The following is a 15,392-nucleotide window of genomic DNA, read 5'->3' as shown; positions in this document are numbered from 1 at the left end:
CCCGTATTCGCCACTAAGGCCCATTGCGATTTTGCGATGGGCATCGCTGTGCGACAGGGTGGCACTGCTCAGTTTTCTCTTCCATTGTATGTTTTATGTGTTACCTCTGTCTTGTTTTTTTTTTTTTATTTATCTCTTGTATTTTGTGATGTCCATTAATTGCGATAAATGTTTCTTTCTTTCTTCCTTCCTTTCAAATAGGTACTAGCTACACAACCACCTCTTCGCTTTGGTGGAAACCGGGCTTTAGTCGCCTCTTCCAAATCCTGGAAAAGTGAGGGGATTAGGGACCACCCTCTCTGCCACAACCAACTCCTAACTTAAGTTATTGTACCTACTTCTTGTTTATGTTCTTATGATTGTATTAAAGTAGGTAAGTACATCCATTCGCCACCTCATCAATAGATACTAAACCTTTGGGACCGCGTTATTTATGTTTATGACCCATTGTGTAAATAGAGTACTTACATACTTATGTAAGTAAGTACTTACGTAAAATGTGGAACTGAATCAATGCGCCATACTTATTTATTTATGACAAACTAGGTGCCCGCGACTTTGTACGCGTGGACCCCGTTTTACCCCCTTAGGGGTTGAATTTTGCAAAATCCCGTCTTAGTGAGCACCTATGTTCTAAAAGGACCCCCATGCAAAATTTGAGACTCCTAGCACTTGCAGTTTCTGAGATTTCGTGATGAGTGAGTCAGTCAGTCGCAGGAAATATGTTTAATCAAAAATTAATAAGATAGTCATATAATTATAGTGATAACAGTGATTTACAGTTTACCAACTAATCAATTTTTATCGTACCTATGCCAGTAGATTATAGTGATTGTTACATATAAATAACCTGGTGAAAATCAGAATAATTCAGTGTAGTGCCGTCATAACAAAAATGCGTACCTTCATCATTTTACTCTTGGGGCTTGCTGCTGTGTCAGGTAATTAAATTATTTTTAAAGATTTAAATAAATAATTACCAATTTAAAATCTTGCTTTTAGTAATTAAAATTTCTTTTTTTTATGCATAAACAAGGCAGGTATTTGACCACAATCGCACTTTGTGTTAAGTGGGATGCAGTCATAGCTGGGCACCGTTAATCAAATAGTTAACTTCGTTAATCGTTAAACCGTTAATAAAAAAATTAACTTCGTTAAACGTTAAAACGTTACATTTAGCAAGATTTAACGCAAGTTAACGTTAATCGTTAATCCGTTAACACATTATAATAAAACGAAAAAAATAATTGTATGCAAGGTTCAAATAATTTCGAAAGCTTGTATCGCGCATGGAGTTTGTTCCTCTTTTTAGCTAGACAGTTTTGACAGTTCCAACTCCTTGTCCGGTTCCGTAGTCTTGACCAGGAATCCTAATAGTTTCGATATGTCTGTCTGTCTGTCTGTCCGAGGTTTTGCTTGGAAACTATTGGCACTAGAGAGCTGTAAGATTGTAGAGGTATGTAGAGGTATATTGATCACGCCGGCAAAACGGTAGAATAAAATTTTGAAAAAACATTTTTTTAGGGTAGCTCCCGTACATGTAAAGTGGGGATGAATTATTTTTTCATACTCTACCCCATCGTGTGGGGTATCATTGGATAGATCTTTTAAAATAGTTTAGGGGTTTCTAAGACCATTTTTCGATTTTAAGGGATCCGTTTGCAAAGTGTTAAAGTTTAAAGTGCCAATTTGTCTGAGTAGGGCGTCTAAACTGTTGACTTAAAAAATCTGGAAAAATTCATCATAATAGTGCTTTTTAAACGCCGACCTTATGGGAGAATTACTTCTCAAAATGGAGCGCGTTAGCCTTACGTTTGGGTTGAAGACTAACCGATCGAAGACCAAGGTGATCGTGATCGCGGAATGATCGTGGATCGCTCTAATGAAAATTCGCCCGAAGTGACACACATTGCGAACTGTGACGTAGTTCAGACCTACGTATAACTTGGAGCTCTCATTTCAAATAATGGCGGCTGCGTAGATGAAGTAAAACGTCGTATGGCCATGAACTGCTATGGAGAAGTTAAGGAAGTTATGGAGGAATCGCAACATTACCAAAGCCACCAAAGTTAGACTTGTGCGAGCGCTTGTATTCCCCATCTTTCTTTACGCAGCAGAGACATGGACAGTACGCGACTTGGAAAAGAGGAAGATAGATGCCCTAGAGATGTGGTGCTGGAGAAAGATGCTCGGGATATCATGGACAGAGTTCCGTACCAATGAGTCCATACTCCAGGATCTCGGTGTCACTCAACGTTTATCAACCGTAGTACAGTCGCGCATACTGCAATATTTCGGACATGTCTCGAGGCGGGATGACAACTCCATAGAACGACTGGTCGTCCAGGGAAAAGTCGAAGGAACCCGATCGCGTGGCAGGTCACCAATGCGCTGGACCGACCAAGTGAAAGCAGCAGTGGGAGACGGCTTATGTGACTGCACCAGACAGTCTGCCAATAGAGAGAGATGGAGGGAGATCGTGCGGAGAGTTGTATCCGCCTCTACAACCGATGTGAACAACGCCTCAACGTGACCACGACCGCTCTGCCAAGAGCGTAACGAATAAGAAGAAGAAGTGCTTTTTATGAACTTTCAATTAAAACTATAGCGGTTAAAATAAACCAGTTAGTTCAAGAGTAATAGTCGTTTTACTCATGTATTATAAAATTTCATACCTAATAAAAATTCCTTAGAAGAAAATATTAAAAGTGACTTTAGATTAAGTAATTGCTTACTTCTAAAATACATATATATTGTGATAACGATAACGACGGACAACTACCGAACCGTACACTGCGCGTGGCACGACACGCACTTGGCCATTTTTTTAGGATAGCTGCCAAAGCCACGATGACCCAAACTTCATAATCCACCAACATTCTAACCTATATTGGGAGCATACGCTGACAAACTTTCAGCTTTTATAAAATGACGTTGGTCTGGCGTTCACCAGCTCTTAGTCTATAGTATCTCAATCTCAGAGCCTTGGTTCAATTACAAAACAATTTAGCACCAATGTGCTCGAAAAGACAAACCCAAACTCGATAAGTTTCCACCGTTTCATTTAGGAGTTCCTATGGCCGCCTCCTGACTCCATCATTAGACCAGCTCAATGGTACCTACCACAACATTACATTTTCATCGTACTTACATAAGTATACAAAATTGCAGCTCAATCGGTTGAGGAGAACTGGTCTTAAATTCAGTTGCAAGATTTGTCCCATACGTACATATACATAATATAAGAGTACTTAATTATTATTGTTCTGTGATATAAGCTTGTAAATAAATAAAAAAAATAGCATTTTTATATCGTTTCTTTCTGGTTACAAAAACTGTTGTTTTGGGTTCTGGAAGTTCTGGAAGCGCGAACGTACTTGTCAGAACGCTTTTTTCTAGTGTTTTTCAGCATGCCTGCCTTATCTTTTTGGTAAATTGGTACACACACGCAACTTATTTGATTAGCCCCTAAACTAAACTATACTATGTTATACAGGGTGTTACTTTGCATTCTTGCCATATTTACAGAGGTTACTACATTACTGATACTGAACACAAATCCGTAAAAAAATAATGCCCGAAAATTTTTTTTTTAATCTTGAGTATTTTATTTTATCGACAATCTGTTAAACACATCACTAATTATCGTAACGCATGCACATCACTTGTTGGCGATGGCGATGAAGACTTTTTTACTTTTTATTGTATTTTTAAATATGTATTGCAATCTATTGTCTTAAAAATGTCTTTTTGACACTTGTAAAAAACTGAGAAATCCATCAATCACAAATCACGTTAAAAATAATACAAAAATGTCTGAAGTGTATTCAAACAACGAATAATTTAATTCAAAATGGTGCTTGGAGTGTCTGCAAGACGTCTTAGACGAAATGCTTGATGACGTACCCTTAGCGTTACACCAAATGCTCTACTACCAGCAGGATGGTGCTCCCCCACAATAAGGACGTCAAGTGCGCGAATAATACGTTTGGTGAACAGTGGATTGGACGAGGGGTCCAGTAGCTTGGCCACCACGATCCTCGGACCTGACACCAATGGATTTTTGGAGTGACTTGAAACGACTGGCAGAAGAGATAAACAGTGTAAACGCGTTACATGAAAGGATTGTTTTAGTGAAACTGTGAGACAAAACGTTTATGTGTTGCGAAAACTAAAGCGAAAAACCTACGCTTCGCCGTGCTAGACTGTGCCTTCATCAGAACGGAGGACACTTTGAACACTTGCTTCGCAGTACGTAAACTTTGTAAGTAGGAACTTATCAATAAATAATTAATTGTGAATAAGGTGATTTCATTTCATACTTAATTTATTAATTTGTAAAAATAGGGTACAATGTTAAAATTAATTAAAACCCTAATAATTATTACGTATTTTTGACGGTCCTAAGCCCGTAAAGTAGAAAGGAAAATCTGAAATCAACTGAAGAGTATTTTAAAATAATTATTATGACTGGATAAAAAGGCTGGTACCCAGAGCCATAAAACAACAGATTATTAAGAACTAGGCCACGCCCACTAGGTTTATTACACTTGCACCTGTAGAACGTGCGTGACAAAATGGGTTTATTCCAATTTGTACTGAAAAACCAAATTTACTACAATCTTAGTGTACTTTCTTTATGGGAGTCTCTTGTTTATCTTAAATAATAGGTATTGTTCCCTACTTTTATCTCTGTGAATATGGCAAGAATGCAAAGTAACACGGTGTATATTATGTTTATTTTTCTGTGTAATTTGAACAAGAAAATTTTTGAAATCACTTGCAATACCTGGTATTCTATAGCGGTCTTGAATTTTTGTTATATATCAAACACTTTTGTACCAAACTCAAGTCCCCAAAAGACAGGACTACCTAGTTTGGGGACTACCAGTAAGTCACCTGAATTCCTATTAGTATAACTACTTTGTAAGCCTATGTAACTAAAGTGCATTTTTCTGGAAATAAAATTTATTATTATTATTATTATTAAATAGTAGGTACTCGATTAACGATTAACGGACTTAGGATAATTTAACGGAAGTTAACGAGTCCGTTAACATTTTTTAAAGTTAACTTAAAAGTTAATCCGTTAATAGAAATGTTAACTTCGTTAATTAACGATTAACGGATTAACGAGTTAATGCCCAGCTATGGATGCAGTCTAGGATGTATCATAAAATATCTGCTTTGTATTTGCCTATTCACTCTCGCCTTGAAAAGGCCCGGAGTATAGTCTTCGGTAAAGAGCAGCAGGCAGCGAATTCCAGTCCCTAGCTGTTCGCTTTTCTAAGCGATTCGAGTCGCTTCTCAAACTAAATTTTAAACAAACAACTTGAAAATCGATGATAGAGCAGTCGCCTAGCAAGCGAAAGGTCGTGGGTTTTCTCTCCCAGCGACATCATCCAGTAAAACTCAAGTAGGCAAACTACATTAAGCTAGAAAGGGACTCTAAAATGGGGGTTTTACACTAACGTCTAAACCAATTTCTTACAGCATACCCTAAGAAAATCCAAAGAATCGTTGGAGGTTCCGTGACTAGCATTAACCAGTACCCCGAGATGGCATCGCTGCTATTCTCTCAGGGAACAGGCAGCCTCTACAGACAGGCGTGCGGAGGCACCATCCTCAGTTTCCGATCCATCCTCACAGCCGCCCTCTGTACCATGTGAGTTACACGAAATAAATCCATCTCCATTTTTAGGGTTCCGTAGCTGACAAGGAACCCTTATTAGTTTCGAACTTTCGATATGTCTGTCTGTCCGAGGTTTTGCTTGGAAACTACTGGCACTAGAGAGCTGTAATTTTGTGGAGGTATGTATATTGATCACGCCGACAAAACGTTAGAATAAAATTTTGGAAAAAATTTTTTTTAGTGTAGCTCCCCTACATGTTAAGTGGGGATGATGTTTTTTTCATCTTCTACCCCATCGAGTGGAGTATCATTGGATAGGTCTTTTAAAATGGCTACGGGGTTTCTAAGACTATTTTTCCATTTAGGGATCTGTTTGCAAATTATTAAAGTTTAAAGTGCCAGTTTTTGTTCGAATAGGGCGTCCCCCGCCCTCTAAAAACTGTTGGCTTTAAAAATCTGAAAAAAATCGTAGTAATGATACTGCTTTTCATGAACTTTTAAGGAAAACTATAGCGGTTAAGATAGATCAGTTAGTTTAAGAGTAATAGTCATTTGACTGATGTATTATAAAATTTCTTGACCAGCATAAATTCCTTAGAAGAAAATAATATGAAAAGTGACTTTCGATGAAGTCATTGCTTGCTTCTGAAATATAGACTAAGAGCTAGTGAACGCCAGACCTACGTTATTTTATAAAGGCTGAAAGTTTGTCAGCGCATGCTCCCAACATAGCTAAGAACCATGGCCAAACATGAAGTTTGGGTCATGGTGGCTTTGGCAGACAGACGGTACTAAAGGTGTGTAAAATACCAACTTAATTACGTCAAAGTATAAAGGCTGATTTTTTTATATTTCCTTCAAAATGTTATTAGAAATGACGTCATTCATTGACAGACACCTACCATGGTGGCAGTCCTTAGCCAGACACCTTAAAGTTCATGAAAATGTAGTCCTACTTACGTCATACTATAAAAGCTGATATTTACATAAAATATTTGAACTATCATTTGATGAAGTTTCCTCATCAGCCAGACACTTCTGATGGTTCCTTCGCCTTGCCAGACAGCTTTTAGGGTGGCTGAAAGTGCGAACGCGAGGCACTATAAATTTTTTTTTGTACTTTTTCTTAAGTTACTCAAGTATTTGAGTCTGTAAATCATCATCTCATGTTGATGAGCTGATGATGGAAGGTAAGTACAACTCCTTAAGGCTTAGGAGTTGGAGGACAATATTCCTTAACCAGTATATATAAGTATAGTTTCTAAAGTTATTTGGGTGTTTGCATCAGCTAGTCATCATCCCATGTTTATGGAAGGTACAACTCCTTAACGCTTAGGAGTTGTAGGATAATTCACGTCAGGCTCCCCGGCGGAACTACTTTTGATTTAACTAGTCTAGTGTAAGGTTCTAAAATAAATCTTTGAAATGTCTATAAAATTCTAGTCCTATTTAAAAAAAAAAATATGTCACAGGTTTCGTCGTATTTTGTAATTGAAAGCGGTCGCTGCAGAGTATCCTTCCAGCGAAACCATCACGATATATCTATTACTATGCATAGTATAATCAAATTTATAGTATCTGGGGGCACGGCAGTGCCCCCGCCAAGTCGAGCGCGAAGCAAACACTGCCGTACCATCCTTTACTCGAACCATTTCGCCGCATTTTCAGGCCCCTATTTGAGAACCTCTGGATAAGACCAGAACGCAGAAATTTTCGTCATTTAGTAAGCTATAATCACATACTTTAAATCCAAAATTTCAAGTCTGTAGGTCATTTAGTTCCGAAGTTAAGCGAAAGCAAAGTTTCGCATTTACGACAGTCACTCACTGATGATCATCAAAATAGAACTAGTACTTCCCATTAACTCAGAGAGCTGAAATTTGGTACAGAGTTTGGGTTTAATGGCCACATGAAGGGAAAACTATAAAAACTAGGAAAAACGTAGATCTGGAGTAACCACATTCATAATCAATACTACTCCCATACCGTGGTGTTCGCCTGTATCGCTCACCGCTAGATGGCGCTAGCACTAGCAAGCGGTGTCCAGATTTTTATTCTTTCTAGAGAAAGTCGTCGATTAAGTTGAATGTTGTGTAATTTGCATTTCGTTGATTTCGTTTATTATACTATAAGGTTCGCTTAGGTTATGTTATTAAAACAATTCTGATTCGTTGTCCATTTTAAAGGTCGTTAAGTTTATTTGTGTTTAATATCGTAAAAAAATGTCGATAAAACGACGACGTTAAATAACTTTGCCACGTTCTACAAAAAGAAGTGAAATCCCACCAAAAACATTCTGTAAAAAAACTAGCCAAGTCTCGATGGAGCTGCTTGTTTATCTCTAGAAAGTAATGAAATCTAGACAAAGTCGTGCCAAGTCTATGGTTCCTTACTGCGATTTCTTTATTATTATAGTTAATGTTGTGTGACTTGGCCGTTGAACAATCTTTATTAAGATAATCATACATCCCACCAAAAACATTCTGTAAAAAACTAGCCAAGTCTCGATGGAGCTGCTTGTTTATCTCTAAAAAGTAATGAAATCTAGACAAAGTCGTGCCAAGTCTATGGTTCCTTACTGCGATTTCTTTATTATTATAGTTAATGTTGTGTGACTTGGCCGTTGAACAATCTTTATTAAGATAATCATACAATAAGTATTATTGAAATACGCAGCTTTATTAAGCCTACAATTGACTGGTTATTGAATCAACGTTTTCCAAGTGGCAATTTTCCATCGCCAATGGGTAGCGGTTCTGGCGACAGATTGGTGCAATGGTGTCATGGATTACCTGGTTTTGTACCCTTCAACGGCCAAGTCACACAACATTAACTATAATAATAAAGAAATCGCAGTAAGGAACCATAGACTTGGCACGACTTTGTCTAGATTTCATTACTTTTTAGAGATAAACAAGCAGCTCCATCGAGACTTGGCTAGTTTTTTTACAGAATGTTTTTGGTGGGATCAAATAATACTATAACAATTCTATATTGAATTAGGACCCCCAAATCCTCACTAGAATTTATATACGCGGAAAATGTGGTGCCACAAATTTTATCTTCAAAATAGTTGCTAAACGCCTAGAGTAAAGTTCTTAGCAACATTAGCATGTATGTACACCTTATGTACACCGTTCTATGTGCATATAAGTTTTAAATAAATAAATAAATAAAAATTAGCATTAACATAGGTAATGATAATGTTGCTAAGAACTTTACTCTAGGCAACTTTCAGAGGTAATCACTTTAAAATTAGGGATTACCTAAGCCTTAAGGAGTTGTACTTACCTTCCATCATCAGCTCATCAACATGAGATGATGATTTACAGACTCAAATACTTGAGTAACATAAGAAAAAGTACAAAAAACAATATTTATAGTGCCTCGCGTTCGCACTTTCAGCCACCCTAAAAGCTGTCTGGCAAGGCGAAGGAACCATCAGAAGTGTCTGGCTGATGAGGAAACTTCATCAAATGATAGTTCAAATATTTTATGTAAATATCAGCTTTTATAGTATGACGTAAGTAGGACTACATTTTCATGAACTTTAAGGTGTCTGGCTAAGGGCTGCCACCAAGGTAGGTGTCTGTCAATTAATGACGTCATTTCTAATAACATTTTGAAGGAAATATCAAAAAATCAGCCTTTATACTTTGACGTAATTAAGTTGGTATTTTACACACCTTTAGTACCGTCTGTCTGCCAAAGCCACCATGACCCAAACTTCATGTTTGGCCATGGTTCTTAGCTATGTTGGGAGCATGCGCTGACAAACTTTCAGCCTTTATAAAATAACGTAGGTCTGGCGTTCACTAGCTCTTAGTCATATTGTGGTAACGACGGATAACTAAGGAACCCCACACTGCGCGTGGCACGACACGCACTTGGCCAACTTTTGGGTTTTGGGACATCTGGCCCATGCAGAAACTGGGCTTCGGGCTTACTGTATTAGACGTTCATAAGTGCCACCAGTGGTCAAAATTGAATAAAATATTTTTGATTTTGATTTAATGAAAAATTGTATTTTCAGTGGACATGCCCCAATAAGATGGCGCGCCCGAGTTGGATCCACCTTTGCGAACAGCGGCGGCTTTGTGCTCGACACCCAAACAATCACCAACCACCCGAACTACAACGGCTGGATACTAGACAACAACCTGTCCATCATCCGAACCTTTCGTGACATCCCCATTGGGAATAATAGCACCGTGCAATTTGCCAGCATCGCTGGTGCCAACTACCAACTTGCTGACAACCAAGTCGTCTGGGCTACGGGATGGGGTGCCACTTCTGTAAGTTGCTTTTTTCTGTGACCTCCATATAAAAACTTCTTAGGCGACTTCGTACGCATGGACCCCGTTTTACCCCGTTAGGGGTTGGATTTTGCAAAACTCCGTCTCAGTGAGCACCTAAGTTTTAAATGGAACCCCCATGCAAAATTTGAGAGTCCTAGCACTTGTAGTTTCTGAGATTTCATAACTCAAAAACGCCTTGAACAATTTTACCAATACTTTTTTGAAAATGTTTCTTGAATTCTAAGGATGGCTTTTACGGCGAGAAAAATCGAATAATTTCCAGATAAACTACGTCGAAGCCGCGGGCGGAAAGCTAGTCTTTAATATTATAAAAAAATGAATCGCAAAATGTTGGTAAGCGCATAACTCAACAACACTGCAACGCCTGGACCAATTTTACCAATTCTTTTCAATAATGTTTCTTGAATTCTAAGGATGGTTTTTACGGCGAGAAAAAATCGAATAATTTCCGCGAAAAACTCTAAAAACAGCCCTTTTTTCACGCGGATGAAGCCGCACACGGCCGCTAGTTTAAAATAAATATTGACCTATTTCAGCAAGGAGGATCGTCGTCTGAAGAACTGCGCCACGTGCAAATCTGGACTATCAACCAGGCCATTTGCCGACAGCGCTACGCTACCACGGGTGACACCATCACTGACAACATGCTGTGCGCTGGTTGGCTCGACGTGGGCGGTCGCGGCCCGTGCCAGGGCGACACTGGTGGACCGCTGTTCCACAACGGGGTCGTCGTCGGCGTCGGATCCTGGGGCCGTGGTTGCGGTCAACCCTTCTTCCCTGGTGTCTACACCCGCGTGTCTCGGTACACCAACTGGCTTTCATGGGCTTAAGATGTAATACATACTCGCTAATTTCTAGAATTTTATGTTTTATTTAGGGCTGATTTTTCAATCGTCAGATATTTTTTAACTGAAGAATAACCTTGTCATTTTGACATATTTCCCGTACTAAAACTGTCAATGTGCCAAACTTATTCTTCAGTTAAAAGTTATCCGGTTGAAAAATCAGCCCTTAAGCTTCAAGATCATAGGCCAATGACAGGGCGCGCGGACTGATCATGGTCGCGCGACCTGTTGCAAGACTAACGCCCGTATTCACAAATATTACTATGAGGTCTCACAGTGCGCTTGAACGCACAGGGTGACACACGGACCAATCACAGAGCTCTATTCAATGCTGTGCGTTCAATTTGATGCTTCAAATAGGCAAGCATCGTTTGTGAATACGGACGTAGGTAATGTACCTACGTACTACGTACGATTGAATTCTAGTTCGAATGTGCCCATTATTCACTGCGGTATCAGTACTCAACGTTCGAATAATCTTAGTACTACGCAAGCGCAAGCAATGTAAACTGTCATCATTGCTGTCACGAGCAATGTGGTCTGTTTTTGGGCATATTGATGCGACACCGGCCCCGTCCCCTTGTCACATCTCCCTTTAAAGCCCGGTCCGTGAGCACGTAGAATTTTGTCCAATGACCCCTAGCTACCCATCCTTATCGCTCGCGCGTAATTATATTGCTGTCGCGACTGTGCGACTGGCACCCGCAGTGAGTGTGCGAGCGCGATAGCAACATAATTACGCGCGAGCGATAAGGATGGGTGTTCCACAACGGGGTCGTCGTTGGCGTCAGCTCCTGGGGCCGTGGTTGCGGTCAACCCTTCTTCCCTGGTGTCTACACCCGCGTGTCTCGGTACACCAACTGGCTTTCATGGGCTTAAGATGTAATACATACTCGCTAATTTCTAGAATTTTATGTTTTATTTAGGGCTGATTTTTCAATCGTCAGATATTTTTTAACTGAAGAATAACCTTGTCATTTTGACATATTTCCCGTACTAAAACTGTCAATGTGCCAAACTTATTCTTCAGTTAAAAGTTATCCGGTTGAAAAATCAGCCCTTAAGCTTCAAGATCATAGGCCAATGACAGGGCGCGCGGACTGATCATGGTCGCGCGACCTGTTGCAAGACTAACGCCCGTATTCACAAATATTACTATGAGGTCTCACAGTGCGCTTGAACGCACAGGGTGACACACGGACCAATCACAGAGCTCTATTCAATGCTGTGCGTTCAATTTGATGCTTCAAATAGGCAAGCATCGTTTGTGAATACGGACGTAGGTAATGTACCTACGTACTACGTACGATTGAATTCTAGTTCGAATGTGCCCATTATTCACTGCGGTATCAGTACTCAACGTTCGAATAATCTTAGTACTACGCAAGCGCAAGCAATGTAAACTGTCATCATTGCTGTCACGAGCAATGTGGTCTGTTTTTGGGCATATTGATGCGACACCGGCCCCGTCCCCTTGTCACATCTCCCTTTAAAGCCCGGTCCGTGAGCACGTAGAATTTTGTCCAATGACCCCTAGCTACCCATCCTTATCGCTCGCGCGTAATTATATTGCTGTCGCGACTGTGCGACTGGCACCCGCAGTGAGTGTGCGAGCGCGATAGCAACATAATTACGCGCGAGCGATAAGGATGGGTGTTCCACAACGGGGTCGTCGTTGGCGTCAGCTCCTGGGGCCGTGGTTGCGGTCAACCCTTCTTCCCTGGTGTCAACACCCGCGTGTCTCGGTACACCGACTGGCTTTCATGGGCTTAAGATGTAATACATACTCGCTAATTTCTATAATCTTATGTTTTACTAGCGGCCGCCCGCGACTTCGTACGCGTGGATCCCGTTTTACCCCCTTTATCTATCTTACGCGGTTTAGATTTTTCATACAAAAGAATTTTCCCGCTAATTCCCGTTCCCGTGGGTATTTCGGGAATTCCTTTCTTAGTGCACCGCTACGGTACCTTTTTTTTTTTTTTTTTTTTTTTTTGCGTCGGGAAATGCTTTGCGCATGCCCACTGGCTGATGGGGACAGTCAGTCAGTGGGTTATGTGGGACTCTCCCCGCCGGGAGGGCGGGGCCTACCCACTAAAACCCGACGGTGTCCTCCGGGGCCATTGATACGAAGCCGCGAGTTATTGTCCTATTGGACATTCGTCCGCGGCTCCGTCTCAGGCTACAGCTCGCTCTTGGGCGAGCCCCTCCAGCTTCGAGGGGAATAGTGATTCCCCTCGGGTCATCCGCTAACGGCGCCCTGGACACTGGTGCGCCGGCGCCACGGGTCTCGTTAGGCGCCCGCCGGGCATCCCCATACCCGGCGGTCGAGACTCCTAAGGAGGAGCGTGGAGGTTGTAAACCCTCCTGCGACGCCCTGGACGACGGCGGCGGATCATAGGGGCGTCAGCCGAAGCCTCTCGCTCCCTCTCCGCCGCTTCCTTCTGCGAGATAACTGCCTCGCAGAAGGAGAGCATTGCCTGCCATACCTCCTTACTCCCCACCATGCGGGCCACTACGGCCTGCAGAGAGAGGTCGTCTCCCACTGCGGCTACGAGCGACTCCCGCTCGACATCCCACGCTGGGCACACCTCCAAGGTGTGCTGTGCGGAGTCCGTCGCAGCATCGCAGTGCCAGCACCTGGCGTCGAGCTCCCGACCTATTCGGTGGAGATAGTCCCCGAAACAGCCGTGGCCCGTAAAGATTTGAGTCGTCCGGTACGTTAGACGACCGTGCTGGCGTAGCACCCACTCATCTAGCACGGGCTGGATGGCGCTTAGGGTGCGGCGGCCAGCAGCGCATCGGGCCAAACGGTGCCCCCAAGCCTCCATGGCTACCTCCACGTGTCTGTCTCTCTCTGCCTCGATCTCCCTGAGCGCTGGACGTTGGCCCTGAGCCCTTTGGTCTCCTCGCCACTGATAAACCGCAGCAAGGACCAGAGAGTCGAGGTCCCAGGGTAAGGTTCCAGCCAATGCGATGGCTGCCTCAGTAGCCACGGTGCGGTACCCACGTATAACCCTCGCGGCCATCACCCGCTGGACTGCAAGGATCTGTCTGGTATTAACCCCTTCTAGAGCGTCATACCACACCGGGGCCCCATATAGGGCCATGGAGCGCACGACGCCCGTATAAAGCCGCCGACATGCGTTTTTCGGCCCCCCTATATTTGGCAGCAGGCGGCTGAGGGCCCCCGCAGTGGCCAACAACTTCGGTGCCAAAAGTTTGAAGTGGGTTTCAAACTTCCATCGACTGTCGAGGGTTAGGCCAAGGTACCGCATGGTACGACCCACCATGATTCGGACGCCACTTACAATGATGTGAGCCCCCTCCGGTGGCGCTTGCCGAGCCCTGTAAAAGCACATAGCCTCCGACTTTTCAAGCGCCACTCTTAGGCCTAGCTCGCGCATCCGCCGGACCACTGTCGCCACGCCAGCTGTGGCACGGCGAGACGCCTCTCCGTAGTCACATCCGCGGGCTGTCACCAGGGTGTCGTCAGCGTAACATGTTACGCCGACCCCAGTGATGAGTCGCCCGCGGAGGACCCAGTCGAAACCGATGTTCCACAGGAGTGGTCCAAGGACTGATCCCTGTGAAACACCGCACGATACCTGGTGACGGAGGAAGCCCTGCCGCCCCACACAAACCACCTCTCGGCCCGACAGGTAGTCAGCAATAACCGCCTGGAGATAAGTAGGCACCCCGTGGTGTTTAAGGGCTTGCCTAATGCAGGCCCATGGTAGGGTGTTGAAGGCGTTAGCTATATCTAACGACACTGCCAATAACACCCCACCCCGGGCCACCTCCTTCGTCGCCAGCTCCTTTACTCGAAGTATGGCGTCTATTGTTGACCGCTCGGCCCGGAACCCAAATTGTTGGGCCGAGAGGTTCGGTCCAACGCTCTCAAGGTGCCGGACCAGGCGGGCATGAATCACCCTCTCCAAGAGCTTCCCACCCTCGTCCAGCACTACAATAGGGCGGTATCCAGAAGGGGAGTCCGCTGGCCGTCCTGGCTTCGGGAGGAGGACAAGCCTGCCAGTCTTCCAGAGCGAGGGAAATTTGCCCTGGCTGAGGCAGTTGCTAAACAGACGCCTCACTCGCTCGCCCAAGATCTCTGCCGTCATTACCCACACCCTTCCAGGCACCCCGTCCGGTCCCGGTGCCACCTTCTTTGCGCGCAGTCGGAGTATGGCAGCACCAAACTCGCCCTCTGACACGGGCGGGGGGGGCTCTGTTGATGCCTCTGGATGTGTCCGCATAGGCGGTGGGGAGAACTCCGCCTGCACCGGGAACAGAGAGGTCATCACTGTGCCCAGCAGCGCGGGCTCCATAGTGTCTGTGATCGGCGGTGCCCACGGGCGGAGTTTTCCCCTCGCAGACCGGTAAGGGCGACCCCACGGGTCTCGGTTGAGCGTCTCCAGCATCTCCTCCCGGGCCCTGGACTTAGCCTGAGCGATCGCCACACGGAGGGCCTTCTTGGCCTGTTTGTACGTCTCGTACAAGGGGCCGTCGAGCGCTGGGTCGCGTAGCCGTCTGCGCCGGTGGCGGGTGGATTCGCGCTGGGCTGCAATCGCAGCCCTGCGCAGCTCGGCGATCTCC

The 15,392-nt window shown here is 43.7% G+C and overlaps 1 protein-coding gene across 1 annotated transcript; it reads left to right on the top strand.

Moving 5' to 3' along the window:
* Nucleotides 1-830: 830 nt before the first annotated feature.
* Nucleotides 831-11,707, top strand: LOC135085801 (trypsin, alkaline C-like). Its single transcript, XM_063980610.1, has 4 exons — nt 831-941; nt 5,494-5,665; nt 9,666-9,927; nt 10,488-11,707. Exons 1-4 carry the CDS (start codon nt 896-898, stop codon nt 10,779-10,781), a joined length of 774 nt encoding a protein of 257 aa, XP_063836680.1. The 5' UTR covers nt 831-895; the 3' UTR covers nt 10,782-11,707.
* The last annotated feature ends 3,685 nt before the right edge of the window (nt 11,708-15,392 follow it).

The sequence above is a fragment of the Ostrinia nubilalis genome, chromosome 29 (genome assembly GCF_963855985.1).
Source record: "Ostrinia nubilalis chromosome 29, ilOstNubi1.1, whole genome shotgun sequence".
NCBI lineage: Eukaryota > Metazoa > Arthropoda > Insecta > Lepidoptera > Crambidae > Ostrinia > Ostrinia nubilalis.
The sequence above is the reverse complement of the archived record's forward strand: the minus strand, read 5'-3'. Positions and strand labels throughout refer to the sequence as shown.

What these genes read in the sequence shown, in the direction of transcription:
- LOC135085801 (XM_063980610.1), top strand. Translation starts at nt 896, where the DNA reads ATGCGTACCTTCATCATTTTACTCTTGGGGCTTGCTGCTGTGTCAG. An exon ending in GGGGCTTGCTGCTGTGTCAG is followed by an intron (nt 942 to 5,493) that starts GTAATTAAATTA and finishes AATTTCTTACAG; the next exon opens with CATACCCTAAGAAAATCCAA. An exon ending in CGGGATGGGGTGCCACTTCT is followed by an intron (nt 9,928 to 10,487) that starts GTAAGTTGCTTT and finishes GACCTATTTCAG; the next exon opens with CAAGGAGGATCGTCGTCTGA.